Raw genomic sequence first — 18,168 nt, forward strand, 5'->3', positions numbered from 1 at the left:
TATTACCCCGACTAAGCATTTCTCAAAGTTTATAGCTGCTACTTTGGCACTGCAAAACTGCAATTTGTTTTAATAATCATGTGTATCATATATGATAAAATAATGCACGGAAAACACAAATTACATGGTTAAAATCAAGGCCATTTATTTAATGCATTGCATCTTTCAATATCTCTCTTTTCTAGAACAGTGTCTTTTAACATTTGCATTGGCACTAAGACACATGCAAACACACTTTCTCCAGAACTATCAGAATTAGTAGGTTCTTAGTAAACTATTTGATAGCGTCTAAGAACAGCAGCCTGAATAGATAAAGTGTGGACAGATGACATTTGAAGATTTGATGAAGATAAGCACAAATATGTTCAGAGTGAGTTTGTTTTTAGGAGGCAAGAACTTAATTTCAGGCTTGGCAATGAAAAATGTCATCAGTGTTGTGGATTAAGACAAATTAAACGGTTTAACTTTTATCCCCAGAGTTAGTGCAAAACTGGACATTAAATGATAGTTCACCCAAAAATGAAAACGTTGACATAATTACCATCACATTGTTCCAAACCTGTATGAATAGAAGCTATTTTGAAGGTTTGGAACAACTTGAGGTTGAGTAAATGACAGAATTTTCATTTTTGGGTGAACTGTCCCTTTAAATTTATTTCAAGCATCATTTTATCTGCTCTTTTAGAGGTAAGTGTTGTTACATTAAAAATATCTACAAGTAAACTTTTCTGAAGCATCGGTTATTTCAGCTCAATATATTAAATATACTGTAATTCGATTTGGCAACAGCGAACAAATCTGGCCAATATGTACTGATTGTAACACAGTCACTTCACGTTCGCTTCACGAGTAGAAGGTCAGAACACTCTGATGGTTTCCTCGGACAAGAAGAATCGGAGGCAGATCTTTAGTTAACGTGTCCAGCCAGGTCATGTAAAGAGCGCTGGACACCGTCCCCTTCCGGGCGAGTGGCATGGTTCTGTCAAACCCAAATGAATCAGATGCTCAGGTGAATCAAATCAAGGCACGTGTGCTTCACAAGGGCCACATACTTTCAAATGAAGTGTTTTCTGTGTTAAATGTGTGGTCGGTACTTACATGACAATGAGGTTGGCTGTGCTCGAGTGTTCCTTCAGAAGCTCGTTCAGTCTGATCTGCCGATTCGACTAAATGAAGGAAATGTAAGAACTGAGGTCACTTAGATGTTGATGCTATTTCAGACATTATTTGGGGCCGTTCACACAGATCAAAGCAAACAGGTGAGACATGGGCAGTGGAACGAGCGGAAGAAACGCAAGTCTAGAGACGTGTTTTTTAAAAGCTGAATTAAACCTGTTTAACACTGTAAAGCTGCTTTGACACAATATGTATTTTATAAAGTGCTTTATAAACAGAATTTGAGTAGTGTGAAACAGATTTGCATGGAAGCCCGTTTCTGCCACTGAAAATTGCCACTTTTTGTGCCACAATTATTACTTTTTTCTCTCAAAATTGCGCAATATGAAGTTGCAATTGCTTGTTATAAAGTCAGTTATAAATTGCGTGATATGAACATGCAATCATAAAAAAATAGTATTTTTTTCCCCTAACAATTAGACTTTTATTAATAAGACAGAAACCAACTTTTCTAAGAATTCTAACTTTTATTAGAATTAGAGAAGTCTGAGGAATGATGTAATAATTGTGAGAAATAAAAAGATAGATATGCAAGATATCAACTCACAGTTGTGAGGAAAATAGTCGGAATTGTTCGATATAAAAATATACTTGTAAGAAAATATACTTTCCCCCTTGTAATTGCAAGAAAAATGTCATAATAATCAGTGTTAATTTTGACACGAAATTTTAATTTAGTTTTAGTCTTAGTCTTTTGACTATAATTCTTTTTAGTTTTAGTCAAGTTTTAGTCATCTGATTTGTTTTAATTTTAGTCTTATTTTAGTCGACTAAAATTGCTTGGTATTTTAGTCGACTAAAATAAGACTAAAATCAATAACAGATTTACTAGACAATTTTTTACAGCTGGTATAGGAAACAAACTTAACCAAAATATATAAAACACAAATTCAACTTTATTTCAACACAACTGTGTCTTTATTTCGATTCAAAAGCTTTTATGCAGCAACAAACACTGTCATGATAATGTAAACAATAACTAGCTGCCAATTGACCATCAATAAAAGAAAAATAAAGTTAGGTCCAGGACCTTAAAGCTTACAGCTGAGCTGAACAATAAGTGCATACATTTAAAGTAAATATTTAATAAGTTGGCAGCTAGGTGGATAAAAAAAGTAACAAGATTTTATAAGGTATTAATTTGTCTAGCAATATTGTATGTTTTAAATACTACAATATTGCTAGATTTGTATGTATAATGATAGGATGTGAACATTCATGTTTCACATGACTAATATAGAAATATTTGTGATATTGTCAGCAAGTAGAACATTATAAAATATACTAAACATTAGTATTAATCAAATGTATTTATCATGATATTACGTATTAGTATTGTGCTCTCATCTAATTTGAAGAAGGGGCTATTTTACAGTACTTTTCAGTTCGTAATATTTAATGCTACAACATCTACGCACTGCACTATTCCAATTTTGCTTAGCTCAATAAACAAAAGAACATCGTTGTGAAATTACATTTGAGAAAATGTCCGGGTGGCTCGTCTGTAAATGTCTTTTCAAATTGGTTGTGTTCTTGCCACGAATGAGCGCTCCGCGTGCTTTACACTTTGTTTTGTTTTGTTCGTCGTCAAACGTGAATTGAGCTGTGGACATTTTGTCGCTCTTTTAGACATCACCTCTTCGAACGCCGACTTCCCGGGAGCTCATTTAAAAACTGAAAACCTTCGCTTCACGTCTCAATAAGTCAGGCTCGGATTGGTTCTCTTCTCTCATGCAGTCTGTTCTGTTTTGCCGGTTCTTTTGCTCATTCCTCGCATCACTCCCGTCTGCTGATTTGATTTTCGTCACAGTCTATTTTCGTCTCGTCCTTTATTCGTTGACGATAATGTCAATCAATTTAGTCATAGTTTTAGTCTCCATCAGTGCCTTCTATTTTAGTTTTCGTTTCGTTTTCGTCCGCAAAAATATATTGGTGACGAAAATAATGACGAAAATATTTAGTCAACGAAATTAACACTGATAATAATGATATAAAAAGTCACAGTTGCCATGTTTTATGTTTTATTCAGTGGCAGAAACGGGCTTCCATATATTTGAGTCGTTTGATTAATTCATTAAAAAGAATCAGTTCTTAAGAGTCTTTCGTTCAGACTACACTATGTTTGAAAACTACACGATAGAAATGTTGTTTATTTGTTTTTGCATTATTTTGTGGTCCTCAGTGATTCGCTCTCATCACATTAAAACTTAAACAGAAGTAACTCGACTAAAACCTCATTTCTGAAATCTATATTCAGTATTCAGCAGGAGTATTTTCCTATGTTGTTTAGTCTGCACTGATTGCAGAATATACACATTGAAGGACAACTAGCAGATCAAATCATCATGGGAAAAATCAATTTTTTTTATCTAACTGCTTTTAAATAAGGTCCATCCAAGGAAGACTGAAGAGCCTTGTCTAAAGTCGTCTTTCTGATTGGTTTTCACTGTTCAGATAACACATCAGAGACAAGCGGCGCTCCATATCAAAGCAATGTGAGAGCATCACATCTCCTGAGGAGAAACTGATGGTAACCTTGGCTCTGTAGAGCTCCAGCTCATTATCTGTGATCCTCCAGGGTTCTTCAGCCTTCAGTTTCTCAGCGGCTTCTTGCTCCATGTCGTCCTCCTTCAGTCTGTACGGCTCGATCATCTCCTCAAACATCTTCTTACTGAGCACGAAATCAAACAACAGCTGCTTCTCATGGATATCAGAGAAAAACATGCTCTTTACAAGCCAAATGGATCGAAACTTACTTGTGCTTCTTTGGCTTAATGTTGATGTCTCCAAGAACGGTGATGTCAGAGAAGTCAATCCTGAACTTACTGAGCAATGCCGCCATTCTGCGCGAGAGCAAAAGCTTTAGTAGTTTTCACTAAAATGTAAATGAATAGCTCCATTACATAAAATGCTTTATTTGTTTAACTAGCAGACAAAAGTTTGGACACACTGACTGAATTCCTTAGGATCTTAAAAATCTTCTTTATAAAACCAAGCAAAAGGAAAAAAATAATACATTCAGCGCAATACTCACGCTCTGCGGTCGTGGTCAATCCTGTTTATCTTTCCTCCAATGAACACACGGATCTTGCAGTCGCGCCATTTATTTTTGTTGGTTAGCAAATACGGTATCAAAAGAGTCAAGCCTACAATGAGCAATCAATCAGCAATCATTTATTGAAGCTCAAGAATCATTGAGAACTGAAATGGAAATAACTCTTCACCTCCGTCGTCAAACAGCCACCAAACATCGATGGTTCCTTTGCTCTGTTTCTTCTGGAACTGTTGACTGGCAGCCAGAAGTTTCTCGTCCGCAGGACTGAGCTGCATCGGAGGCTTCTTGGTGTCTGAAATCACATATGCATCGTCAGAGAGGAGAACTTACCATCAGTTTAGATAAATAAATCTGAGACACCAAAAGCCATTCTGTGGAGAATTAACATTCATCATCAATCTAAGAACAAGGTTGAGTTTCATCAATGGATGCTCTGCAGTGAATGGGTGCCATCAGAATGAGAGCTGATAAAAACATCACAATAATCCAGTCCGACAATTAACATCTGGAGAAGACAAAAGCTGAAACAGTCCATAATAACACTTCCTCCCGTGAAAAAGTGCATCTCCTGTTGTGTCTCACATCAAAATCCAGCCACGTATTTTTTTAGGGCAGTTTTGGCTTTCTTGATCTGTGCAGATTTCTCTCCTGATTCAGACAAGAACACTTTTTTCATTATGGCGTATGGATTTCTTTAATCTTTTGTCTTCTCCGGATGTTAACTGATGGACTGGAGTGCTGTGGATTATTGTGATGTTTTATCAGCTGTTTGGACTCTCATTCTGACGGCACCCATTCACTGCTGAGACACTGATGCAATGCCACATTTCTACAAATCTGATGAAGACACAAACTCATCCAAATCTTGAGCACATTTTCATTTTTGGATGAACTATAGCTTTATCCGTGTAGCTTGTCATTGTTTTCTGACCTCTGAAGATGAGCGGGCTGCTTTGGCAACTGGTGGATTTAGATGACGGTTTTGAGGAATCACTGTCAAAGTCTTTGATGTTGATGGACACCAAGAGATCCTTCATTCCAGGAGCTTTCTCCTGCGAGGTCTGAAATTCATCTGAAGAAAGACCAACAGAATCAGAGTTAAAATCACTGATGAAAAGACATAAACGATTAGGCCACGAAACTCCACCTTGAATGTGAGAGATGTCGAGACCTTCCTTCAGTCTCAAGAGAACCACCCCGAACTGTAGGTCAAACGCGTCACTGAAACACACACAGCATCATTCAAATTTCAGTTCTTAAAGATGAAGACATGATGAGCATCACACAGTCAGACTCACTGGATGGTGTTGATGTAGGTTTCCACATCCTTCATCTCACCGTCCCTCCAGTTGTTCTTAAAGCCAAACACCAGTGTGTTGGGTTTTAGGCGACCCAAACCAGTGGTCTGTGAACCCCAACAACATCAGGTTTACTCTTAGATTTAAAGGCGTTCTGATTGAGGTCATTACATGAGCTCTTTGTTCTGACCTGCAGGAGATACTGAGCTCCTTGTCTGAGATCATCAGCAAACACAGGAGTGTAAAAGGCTTTGATTCGTGTCTTCAGGAGCCAGCGCTGATAGCGGACCTGCTCGTTCATCATATCCTTCGAGTTCGGCCTACGGAATCCCTGTGGGAAAAAGCAAGGACAAGTGCATGTTTGCGTTTGTAGATGCTCACAACTGCAATGTGTCAGATGTTTACTGAATTTACTAACCGTGCGCACGTGTCCACAGACCATCAAACCCACGTTTTTGGTGAAGGCGTGCACTAGATACAGCAGCGCTGGTCTTGAGTTTGGGTATCCAGACATTACAAGACACTGAGGCCTGTGGGAACAATGATTTCAGAGAGGTTTTGGGTCTCTATAGAGTCACATAAGACAGCATCTGCCGGTGGATCACCTGAAGTTCTTGATATGGTCCTCAACCCCGGTGAGATGCAGACTGTGTGTTAGTGCCTTATTGTACATCAGCGCTTGTGTCGACGAACCCCAGTTCACATCTGCAGCAGAAAGATGCATTTTAACACTCAGTTGTGATGTATGACTTTAAAACACTATACAATAAGGCCTCACATCAGTTAAAGGGACAGTCACGCCAAAATCATAATTCTGTCATCATTTGCTCTCCCTCGTGTTGTTCCAAATCTAAAAGAGTTTATTTCTTGTGGATAGAAGATATTTTGAAGAATGTTCGTAACCACTCATTTCCCAAGTCACTGGCTACCGGAAACTGTTTGGTTACCCATGTTCTTCAAAATTATTTATTTTGTTTTCAACAGAAGAAAGGAATTCAACACAAGGGTGAGTAATGATGACAGAAGATGCCTATGCCTTTATCATGAACCATAATTACATTTATGCATTTGGCAGACGCTTTTATCCAAAGTGACTATTCAAGATATACATTTAACCAGTTCCATGATCTACAGGAACGCTGCATTAACATGATAATGAACTAACATGAAAAACAACATTTTAATTAACCAACATGAACAAATACATATATCAAATACTGTGAAAATTATATCGCATATTATATGTCATTTACAGCATTGCATTAGTTGGCGTGAACTGAAAACCCACCCAATATATTTTCTAAATGCATATTATTAATTTTATTGTAAATGATTCATCTGCACATTTCACACTTTTTAAAGTTTTGACCTTGTCATGTTTCATTAAATCTTCTCTCTGGTGACGCATGAAGGATTCTCCGATCATTAAGAGTACTTAAACCCCGCCCCTCTTCTGAGAGCCACGCCCACATCCCAACATGAACTCAACAACCGATGCATGAACTAAGTCCCGTACTCCTGTGCAGTTTTACAGACCTGGTTTCTTGTAGCTGACGTAGATGTAGAGCGCCAGGACGATGCCGTTTGTGAGCAGCGCTGCCCACCAGTTGATCACAAACATCACCACGCAGCACAGCACGGCTCCGGCTAACGACACCCACTTGTTGTAGTATTTGAAGCTCGGACGCCATCCTGTTCAGATGGAGATCTGTGAATTACTCAATGATGTATGAAACCATCCGTGTCAGCGACCTGAGGAGGAACACCACGCTCATTTTCAGTTTCATCAGAGAGGATTTCTGCTTCACACTTGCCTGGGGAGTTCGCCAGCGACGCGTGGAAAACAGAGAAATTTATCAAGGCGTAAGAAGCCAAGAAGAAGTTGGAAATGATGGGAGCGATGACGTTCAACTGAGCTGAAACACCAACACACTTGGATTTTAGACACAGTTTCTGTCATTAGCATGTAAGTAGATAAGTCAGCATTGAGTGGGGTGTAGTTTACCGATCAGGATGAAGGCCAGGCCGATGATGAAGGTGAGGACATAAGCGCGCAGAGGCTCTTTGTTCTTCCCGTATCCTTTGGCAAACACATGCATTCCAGGGTAGATTCTATCCTTACACAAGGCCTACAAAACCACACACACACACATTAAACTCCTCCATCAACTCAGACAACAGATAACCTGAAGAACAGAGTGATGTTATATTAAACAATATAAGATCATAGGAAGCTCTGATATACAATATTTGGTCAATATATAGGGTATGGTAATGCAAAATCGTCATTTATAATTTTATCATTTATGCATTTGGTAGACACTTTTAATTCAACGTGATTTACATTGCATTGCATCAATCGTTCCATTCTTTCAGTTTATGCATTTTCTTGGAATAAACTGTAACCTGTCAAACAAAATGATGATGCCCGCTCGCTGATGCACCTGATGATTGTGTAATAAATTACTCCAAATGCAACTCATTTAGTTAATAACTGCACAAAAATCTGAAATTTGTATCAGGCTGTTTTGTTGAAACAGTAAATACAACTCCAGAAGATGAGAAATAGGAAAATTACTCAGGGAGAGTGCCAGGAAATCAGAAAGCAAAAATGTTTAATGGATGCAAATAGGTAATTGATGTGTTTTAGTTTTGCTGATCACATTAATGATAAGGCTATTTATCAGAGCACAGAGGTGTTGAAACCAGAGACTCGCACCATTCAGCATGCATCTGTTTTTTTTTAAAAACCCAGATAATCCACACACACATACAGAGAAATCAACAGATGCATGGAGCATCTTGGATGAAGTCCATGTGCTTTTTGAGGCGCTTACTGTAGATAGAGATTTATAGTGGGAATAAACCAAATATCTCCCTCAAATTTTAAGACGATGAAGAATTCTGCCATATAAAACTTTATGTAAATAGTCTAAATTTGAACTGGTTTGAATGAAAACTCCCCAAACACACAACCTTTACTTCTAGTCATTTCTGTAACAAAGAAAATATGACAGAATCATGGAAGTGAATGAAAGTCGATGTCAATTCATCAATTCTTTTGAGATTACTGGCTGATTTCAGGGATGCAATGAACAAAACTCCATTTACTAGCAAATCTGGATACCTAGTATCCAAAATACAATAGCTTTTAACCAAAGTTTAAGACATTGTTCAGTAGAAGGTTTGTATGTGCCCTGACCTGGAAGACTTTGGGAGCGCTGACCAGAGAAGCAAGCGCTGATGAGAGAGTGGCCGAGAATATCCCAGCTGTGATGAGCGGCCCGAAGCCAGACACCAAACTCATCACCTGAAAGATCATTAACATCACAGAACATCAGTAAAGCTGAATGACTTACTACATCTCTTCTCAGTGCTGGGGGGAACGCATTAAAAGTAACGCCAAACGTAATCAGATCAAACTAGTAAATGCATTGCTTTTCATTTATGATGTGTAACATGATGCTACTGTAGATCTAGACTAACTGTCAACATGCATTTAATCTTCTCACTCGCACAAAAACAGATTTAGTATTCCTCAAAACGAATAAAACCAGTGAAATGTAAACTCAGAATATTATGCAAAACTACAGTAATTAAATATGCTAAATAACACAAATATACTTTATGTATTTAATCCCATTTTATTAACCAGTGTCTTTGCTGCTGAGGTTTGACGATCCAGTTCAACCATAATAATAACCAAAAATTACTTTAGATAAACATTGCATTTTTGTTTTTTTGATGACCGAGAAGAACGTGTTGAACTTTCTTCTATGCATTCTATTCTTCATGTAATGCATAATGGCAGGACAGCTGAACGGTTTGTTTGACCGGCGCCCTCTACTGTACAGATGTGAGTTTTCATTTCCTTAAACCTGAGGCTCATTCATTTCATTTTTGGGGCCCTATTTTTACGATCTAAGCACATGGTCTAAAGTGCAAGGCGCATTTGCCTTTAGGATGTGTCCGAATCCACTTTTGCTAGTTTAACGATTGGAAAAATGTTGGCAAGATGTAAAAGAGTTGTTTCTATTCTCTTAATGTGTAATGGGTGTGTTTTGGGTGCAATGTGCAATAAACCAATCTCCCATTCAAGCAAGATTCACTCATGCCATTTTAGCAGTTTTTTTTGTTAGTTTCGAGCAGTTTTCGGCTACTTTTGAGTAGCGATTGGGGGAGGGGGGGTTCTTGGGAAAACCTGGCAACCCTGATGCCGGATTCGCTATTTACATGGGATTTTTTTGCAAGAGCAAAATTTGGCATCTTTGTGTGCTGCTGTGCATCCCTGTGTGCATATTACTCTTTAAATAACAGAAAATAAATAAATATTGTGCTACTGACTTTAGACAAGGGTTTTCTTGGTCAGTGGTGCAGTCTATTTCAGCTGCTTTAAAACAGCAAATGCAAACAATCCTCCTCGTTTTCAGACCAAATGGGTGCAAATGCATTTGCTATTCAAACAATGTGGTGCAGGACATGAAAATGAGAACTGCGTTGGTTTGAAACTAGCAAAAATAACTTGCATTGCATCTGGCGCCTCATTGCACTGGGTATATAATAGGGAGCTTTTGAGTGAAATTTGATTTCACATTTGACAAAAATAGAACTTTTTGTAATGCATTACTTTTAAAAGTAACTTCCCCCAACACTGAACATCAACATATGCATTCCCGAATAATAATGCTAACTTTGAGCACACCTGGAAGTCGTTCTGAAGGCCGTACTTGCAGCCGCCCTCTTTACAGATGGAGAAGTCGTATCCCAGCGTGCAGGCGGCGTCGGTGCAGTTCTCCAGCGAGCCCACCATGGTGTCATTATCATCGCCTGTGGCGTCCCGCACGATACAAGAGCCTAAACACATGGCAAACCCATAACATCACCTCTGGATCACGAGGCGAGAACATTCAGAGAAAGAACCACACAAATACCGTTCGAGATGGCAACAGCGATGTAAACCACTCCAGTTATGAGGATCGCCAGGAGAGTTCCTTTCGGAATCGCTAACTGTGGATCCTACAGAGACCAAATCAGCTGTGATGACCACCAAAATCCAGCAGAACTCTTGGAAATAAAGCTTTTTTACAAGCATCAATGTTGCATGAAGGACGTTTAACACCCAACACCACTTCATAGTGTTCTTCAAACTGTTACTCACACTAAGAATAAACGGTTCTTTAAAGAACTGATCAGGTTCCAAATGATTATTCTGTGACATCACTGCAAGAGTAAATGTTCCTCACCGCCAGGTCTCCTGATATATTGGCTCCCGCTAGGATTCCTGTGGCGGCTGGGAAGAAAATGGCAAAGACGGAGAAGAAGGTTTCGTCGTCTCTGAAGTCTGGACCCATGTTCTCCATCATTATGGCAGCTTTGAGACAGACAAACACAAGAATGAACACGCCATGGAATCCCTTCCTCCAGCACTGATCTTAAATAATGATCAATGATCTCAGATGAGTAAAGACGTCCAACCGTTATAACCCAAGAAGCCTTGAGGCTCCTTCGACTTCAAAGGGATGAAGGATCCGATGAAGTAGTTGCAAATAGCCGCCACAAGAATCACCATTAACACAATCTGGGCCTGTCAAAGACATGAGTACATCACAGGACTTAAATAACACCGACCTGCATCATATCCACTGAATGGAATCCAATACTTATTTTGAGCTGCTGATTCCAAAAATACAGTAGTATGGCTATATAATTCTGTGTCCACAGATATGTGAATGGAGGAATATACTGACTTTTGCCTCCCACTCCATTCCAGCGACAGAGATGCCCAGCAGTAAGACGGCGGTGAGCGTGCCGACGATCCTGATGTCATTGATCTCATCCGTCATGAGAGCGTCTATACTCTAATAAACACAGGGTGTTTACATTATGAATGAATATGGAGGATATATGTCAGCCTATCACCGTAAGACAACCACAGCAGGCATTGCACATCTAAAAAATCAATGAAAATCAGGTGCATGACCAAAAACACTAATGCATGAGTCTGATGAAGAAACATCAGGTCTGTCACGCTCATCATCATCCATCCAAGGTCTGGGCGTTCATACTCACATCCAGAAGCTCAACGACGGTTTCTGCAAAACCTACGACATACATGGCCACAGCGACAGCATTGGCAAAGGCAAAGATCAGACCAATGGATCCTCCAAACTCTGGACCCAAACTCCTGGAGATCAGGTAATATGCCCCGCCTAAAACCAGCCAATCACAGACATTAACTCCTCACTTTAGACCAAATATATCCAAAACTATTAGAACAGAAGTCACAGTTAGTGAAGAATAACTCTCAGTAACATTGAACTTACCAATAAACAGTAATGTACTAACACAGATTTAGACAGATCTGTGAACGATTTTTAAAGAAATAGGCATTTGTGTATATAAAAGAGTTCAGCTCATGAGAAATGGGAGCAAAAATTTAAAAAAGTGTTGCGTTTATAATTTTGTTCAGTGTAAATACAGAAGCAATGAATGGTAAATAGTAAATTTGATGGTAAAAAATGTGTAAATTACTGTCATTTATATACACACGACCCAGTCAAACGTTTTTGATCAGAAAGATTTTAATCTGTTTTAAAGAAGTCTATTTGATCAGTTTATTTGATCAGAAATACAGCAAAAGCAGTAATATTGTGAAATATTTTTACTATTTAAAATAACTCATTTCAATTTAAATATATCTTAAACTGTAATTTATTTCTGTGATGCGCAGCTGTATTTTCAGCATCATTCAGAAATCATTCTAATATGTTGATTTGCTGCTCAAGAAACATTTCTGATTTGTATTATTATGTTGAAAATAACTCTATATATATATTTAATATATTTCTTTATTTCAGACGGTTATTAATATTATATAATACCTCACTGACCTCCACGCACGAAGCCGTTGGTGGCAATAGCTGATGTTGAGAGTCCAGTGATAGATGTCACCACGATAGCCATGAGAACGATGGCACAGGACAGAGCTGCAGGAACACAACACAGTCTGTGACTGACCATTCCTTCTGATCTGGGGTCAGTGCTGCTGGTCAGTTATCTTACCGATGCCCGCCTGACCCACGATCCACGACATCCTGATGAACAGCATCACTCCCCAGATGTTCAGCATGCATCGTATCTGCACACAGTCAGCATCAGCATCAGCAGTGTTCGTTAGAGTTATGTGTGTGTGTGTGTGTGTGTGTGTGTGTTGATGGATCAGAGAGGTCAGAGGTCGGACTGACCAGCACTCCTTTGACCCAGCCGAACTTCACCGTGCCTCCCTTGGAATCGGACAGTTCTTTGGCTGTGATGATCTCGGCGGCCGTGAGCTCCTCTCCGTTGGGGAACCCCTCCTCAAACGGCTCCTACACAAGACCACACCCCTCCAGAGTCAGCACATGTCACATCTGATAACTCGAGCTTTTACTAGGACTTATTATTTAATATGCAGAAGAGAAAGAGCAATATTTGCATTTGAATGACTTCGTTTCTCAGATGGTTCAAAGTTATGAAAAATTAAAAATAATTTTTTTCTTTTTCATAGAGGATGCCTTTATGGACTAGTTAAGAGCTCAAGGAAGAATGCAGTGTTACTGTATCATTGTGGCACTTTACATTTGTTTTATTCATATTTAGAATCAGTTTTCATTTTATATCTTCCTCTTAAGTTTTAGTAAATGTTTTAGACATTTTAGTAGTTTATATATGTGTGTGTGTGTGTGTGAGAGAGAGAGACCATGGATCAAAATTATCACTTTTTTCTTTAATTCCAAAAATCATTAGGATATTAAGTAAAAATCATGTTCCATGATATTTTGTAAATTTCCTATCGTAAATATATCAAAACTTAATTTTTGATTAGTAATATGCATTGCTAAGAACGTCATTTGAACAACTTTAAACATGATTTTCTCAATATTTTAATTTTTTCAGATTCCAGATTTTCAAATATTGTCATCCTAACAAACCAGACATCAATGGAGAGATTATTTATTGTGTGTGTGTGTGTGTGTGTAAAATTTCTATTACATTTCTGAAATGCAATGTTTAAACATGCATCTAACTAAATATGCATTCAATAAGTACATTTCCAGCACATTCATAATTTATGTTTGATTTTATTGTCATATGAGATTTAAAGGTATTCTGGATTTTTTTCTTTTTATCACCCCATAAATCACCAGACAGTAAACAAGCACATTTTCACCACGTTCTTAGGAATAAAAATGCTTCACAAATCAGTGTGGATGAAATATGAACAAACATACAGAATAGATAGAGGAATAAAACTGCAATCATGTGATAACAGATGAAGCACGTTGAAATTAACTCTTAAATGTGTGTTTCGGATGTTTTCTTTCCACTAGTCTGAGAGAAGAGACTTGATATGTAAAAAAAGACTCACAACTGACCAGTGCATGTAAACACACTGGTTTTGTCTGTATAGCTGAGCTGTTTTAGTGTGTGAGTCCTGATTAACACACGAGTGTGTAACCTGTGTGTCCAGTGATGTTCAGGGGACACTGGGTCTTTGAGAGAGATGCACGGGTCACACGCTCACATTGTGATGTGACCCAGATCGCTCATGGTGCCTCATGGAGTGGGTGTGTGTGTGTGAGAGGGACTATTGTCTGAGGACAAGTGTGTGTGTGTGTGACATCACACAAGTCATGCAACTTACAGCCATAAGAGAAGAAACATACAGATGAATCAGCCGCTACACACATAACTCATACTGCAATAACACATCTGAATATGATCTGATGACAGCTTTTAATATCACATTTGTGCTGCATGTCATTTTAAATTATAAAGTGTTTGCAGGGAAAACAACATAATGCACTTCATGTAGGAAATCAGACCGGGGCTAGTTGTCACAGGCACTAGAGCTCAGGATTGAGTTATGAGAGTTTTAGGAGTTGTAAGTTTTATATGTTGGTTTCAAACAATCATTAATAATCATTTACTTTGAATCAGAATTCTGAGGAAAAAATGATGATTTGACATTTTGTCAGTTACATTTAAAATATAGATACGCTGTTATTTTACGGTTATTGAGATCTTTTATTTAAAATATTTTGAATGAGTGGTTTTTGTATTTTGCATATCCATTTTCATTTTAGTTAGTTATAATACGTATTTTGTGTGTTTTTGTCATTTTTATTAGTTTTTGTTTGTTTAGAAAATGTCTATATAGATATTTATTTATTTTATTTTTATTTTTGCCATTTTATATCCTTTATTGGGAAAGGAAGTTTACTTGCTCTCTCATGAACTGTTTTGTATTTTATTGTAAAACCATTTTAATTATTGATGGAAAATCTTTAAATATAATACATTTGAAATATAGATGTCCTGAGAGCAGTGTGTCATCGATTTGTGTCTTTATTGGTTAATAATAATAATAATAATGATATATATATTTTTTTTGCATTTTTTTTGCATTTTCAGTTTTGTTTTTAATTTTAATTGAATTTTACGTGTATTTTGTGGTTACTGCTATTATATTAAAAGCTAACATCGTGTTAATAAACAGAACGTTCATATTCTTACAGTTGACCTCATTTTTAATGTAAGATGTAAGTTGCACAGAAACTGCTTTTGAAATAAACGCAGTAAATCGTGTGACAACATGCCCCGGTGCCCGATAGCTCTTGCAACACGCGCACAGATAAACCACAGCCACGCGGTATAAAGTGCGCGAGGAAACACAGCACGAACCTTGTCGAGTTCATCGTGGAGCTCCGACAGCGACGGGCGCACGAGCTTCTCCCCGAGCGGAGCCGCGGTCTGCCGGTAGAAGTCGATGTTGGGCACCGCGTCGATGGTGTTGTGCCCGAAGGTGCGCAGGTAATACGTGCTGGAGTGCGTGTCCGAGAAGTGACTGAGACCCCCGGTGGACGAGTGCAGGCTCGCCTCGCTCCTCACCGTGTCTCCGTTCAATCCCGCGTCAGGCGCGGCGTCAGACGGGCTTAAGAAGTTCACCACCCGGAACCGGCTCTTGGACTCCTCACCGGTGGAGGAGCGCGATCCCGGCGGAGTTTTAGGAGCGACGCCCGCCGCTGCCGCCGCCGCCGCCGCCTCCGCCACCGGATCCACCTGGAAGCGGCTCTGAGAGGACCCCGGCGCCCGGAGGGTGGGCTTGTGTCCGGCTGGAGGAGATGAGGGCTGATCTGACATGATGGAGATGATGGAGAATCACGGGGCGCGCCGGTAACGGTGCATCAGTCACTACAGAGAACCAGTCAGACGTAACCACACTCGTGACCGAGCGACGCTCTCTCACAGCAGTTCGAGCTGGATTAAACTTAGATATTTCGATGAAACCGTGTTTAGTTTCAGGGTCAGAATACAACCAGTTTGATCCCTGACGGTTTCATTCAGGTTTTCGCGTGCGTCACCGCGCGTCACGAGCGGCGCGTAATTGCGCGCAGAAACACAGACGCAAAATGCATCAACTAACAGCGAACAATAAAACTGGTTTATCATTTAATGTTAATGTTCATGTTAACAAACACAGGTTTCAATAAAAAAATGTAGCCATAATTAATAAATATTGAAATTGTCATTAAATAAAACTCATAAATCCTGTTTAATTATTGTTTAGTATTAATTCATGTTAACTAATGAAACGCATTATTTTTGCAAAAGTATTTAAACACTATCCTGCACAGTAACAGTGTTCTTTTATTATAACTGGAGATATTATAATAGTTTTTATTAATATTCTGAATCAGTTTTTATTTTTTATATTCTTATTTCATGTAGTTGTAGTAGTTCCCTTTCCTTTTTATTAATTTGTTTTTACATTTAGTGTTCAGTTGTTTTAGTACATAAAGTTAAACTGAATTAAAGTGAAAATGTTGCTATGGCAAGTACATTCGATTATTTTTTATTTTGTTAAGTTATTTAAAGTAACAAACTTTAACTTAAGTATAATAACCCTGCTATAGTTCAGAAAATCTAAAATAGTGCATGGTTTATTACTTAACTAAACTAGTTTTATGAGCTCACGTTAATCAAAGGAATATCATAAATTTTAATGCAAAAGCAGCTAAAAACTTTCCCATTAATGCACATTTAAACAACAAACAAGTGAAGTATAGAAGCAACGGTATGAAGTATTTCCACCCTCTGCAGGATGTTAAAACCTCAATCTGATTCCAGTTCAGAGAGAAACAATGGTTTTCTGTGGAGAGGAGTGATGACATTCAGTCACATTAGCATATAACACAACACACTCTTTCACAATCTCACTCTTCACAATACAGAGCTGAAAGAGATCCTTCGCAAACCTCCTCCTCCTCCTCAGAAGAAGAAGAACATTGTGTCTCAGAGCACATGGGATCAGGAAAAGCTCTTTGTCTTTCCTCATATGATCATTATGCTCTGTTTTTCTTCATATTAGTTCCCCACGCCACACTCTCTATCCTGTTTCATGCCTGCAAATAAAAACAGCAGGGTTTGTGTTTCTTTGTGAACGACGTCTGCTGGTTGTTCCTCATCTTTCCCGAGCCGTAATGATGAACTCACGTCAAAACGTAATGTTCAGAGACGATGCAAACTTTATTCACTCCAAACGACAGGTATACACAGTTTATCATTGTCCATCTAATGATAATCAGCTGATAATCAGTTTGTTCATTTACGTTTGTTTAAAAAACACTGGCTCGGCTTATGTTTATCTCATGCTTGGCTTCTAATGTTTGTATAAAACAGCCGATGATTACTAGTGCTACTTATGATGATGATTAAAAATAATAATAATTCTTGAAAGTGTCACTAAAACCTTCAAGACATTGACTGGAACGTCTTTCACTTCCATGTGCGCGTGCCCTTCATTCAGACCTCAGACACGGTCTCCAGCAGTCTCTGCAGGTTTCTGTGGATCTGGAAAAGCACGATTGTGTTGTTCAGACGAGCTCCTGACTCTTCACAATGCATAGCAATAGTTCACCCAAAAATTGTAAATGTGCCCCCCCCCCCTCCCCTCAGGATCATCTGAGATCAGGATGAGTTTGATTCTTCATCAGGTTTGGAGAAATGTAGCACTGCATCAGTGTCTCATCAATGGATGCTCTGCAGTGAATGGGTGCCGTCAGAATGAGAGCTGATAAAAACATCACAATAATCCACAAGATGAAACAAATCCAGCATTAAGACACTTTTAACTAACATAATCTATAATAACACTTCCTCCAGTGAAAAAGTGTTGTGATCTGAATCAGGAGAGAAATCTGCACAGATCAAGCAGCGGTTAAAAGTCCTAAACGTCTTAATGCTGGATTTGTTTCATCTTTTCATTTTCTCCAGATGTTAACTGATGGACTGCTGTGGATTATTGTGATGTTTTTATCAGCTCTCATTCTGACGGCACCCATTCACTGCAGTGCATTCATTGATGAGACACTGATGCAATGCTGATTTTCATTTGTGCAGCATAGTGTGCTGAAGCTCATCAAATAAATGAATTACAATGAATGTTTGATCCATAAAACCAATCCTTCCCTCTCTGAGATGTTCAGATGTGTTCACACAGACAAACCTTTTCCAGCTTCAGAAGACTTGCAGAAAGAACCGAGTAGAACTCAGCGGTTTCTCCAGAAAACAGACTTTGATATTCATCTCTGGAATCAT

General features: G+C 38.6%; 2 protein-coding genes across 3 annotated transcripts in view; both read right to left on the reverse strand.

Moving 5' to 3' along the window:
• Positions 1-123: 123 nt before the first annotated feature.
• LOC113052628 (solute carrier family 12 member 2) lies at positions 124-16,003 on the reverse strand. 2 transcript variants are annotated; one of them, XM_026216996.1, is made up of 26 exons: positions 15,253-16,001; positions 12,774-12,896; positions 12,592-12,667; positions 12,420-12,515; positions 11,599-11,738; positions 11,277-11,387; positions 11,005-11,113; positions 10,773-10,900; positions 10,461-10,545; positions 10,232-10,383; positions 8,732-8,839; positions 7,535-7,658; positions 7,344-7,445; positions 7,066-7,221; positions 6,135-6,234; positions 5,948-6,059; positions 5,720-5,860; positions 5,530-5,636; positions 5,379-5,452; positions 5,163-5,303; positions 4,401-4,523; positions 4,211-4,322; positions 3,933-4,019; positions 3,712-3,847; positions 1,099-1,166; positions 124-979 (listed from the first exon to the last, which is right to left on the reverse strand). In XM_026216996.1, the coding sequence occupies exons 1-26, from the start codon at positions 15,709-15,711 to the stop codon at positions 844-846; spliced, it is 3,306 nt and encodes a 1,101-aa protein (XP_026072781.1). In that variant the 5' UTR covers positions 15,712-16,001; the 3' UTR covers positions 124-843. The 2 variants fall into 2 exon arrangements, with proteins under 2 accessions (XP_026072781.1, XP_026072780.1); XM_026216995.1 differs by having other exon boundaries at positions 5,163-5,452; positions 15,253-16,003.
• Positions 16,004-17,073: 1,070 nt separating this feature from the next.
• The window catches only part of gramd2b (GRAM domain containing 2B), a 14,998-nt gene continuing 13,903 nt past the window's right edge, over positions 17,074-18,168 (reverse strand). Inside the window, exons 13-14 of the mRNA XM_026217001.1 lie at positions 18,077-18,158; positions 17,074-17,421 (exon numbers count right to left, since the gene is read on the reverse strand). Of these exons, the coding sequence (XP_026072786.1) occupies positions 17,374-17,421; positions 18,077-18,158 (130 nt within the window). The 3' untranslated portion in view covers positions 17,074-17,373. The remainder of the gene's footprint in view (positions 17,422-18,076; positions 18,159-18,168) is intronic.

This window comes from Carassius auratus, chromosome 33 (genome assembly GCF_003368295.1).
Source record: "Carassius auratus strain Wakin chromosome 33, ASM336829v1, whole genome shotgun sequence".
In the NCBI taxonomy this organism is placed as follows: domain Eukaryota; kingdom Metazoa; phylum Chordata; class Actinopteri; order Cypriniformes; family Cyprinidae; genus Carassius; species Carassius auratus.

What these genes read in the sequence shown, in the direction of transcription:
- LOC113052628 (XM_026216995.1), bottom strand. Translation starts at nt 15,711, where the DNA reads ATGTCAGATCAGCCCTCATCTCCTCCAGCCGGACACAAGCCCACCCTC. An exon ending in GCTGGGTCAAAGGAGTGCTG is followed by an intron (nt 12,668 to 12,773) that starts GTCAGTCCGACC and finishes GACTGTGTGCAG; the next exon opens with ATACGATGCATGCTGAACAT. An exon ending in ACAGCCAACCTCATTGTCAT is followed by an intron (nt 980 to 1,098) that starts GTAAGTACCGAC and finishes TGGGTTTGACAG; the next exon opens with AACCATGCCACTCGCCCGGA.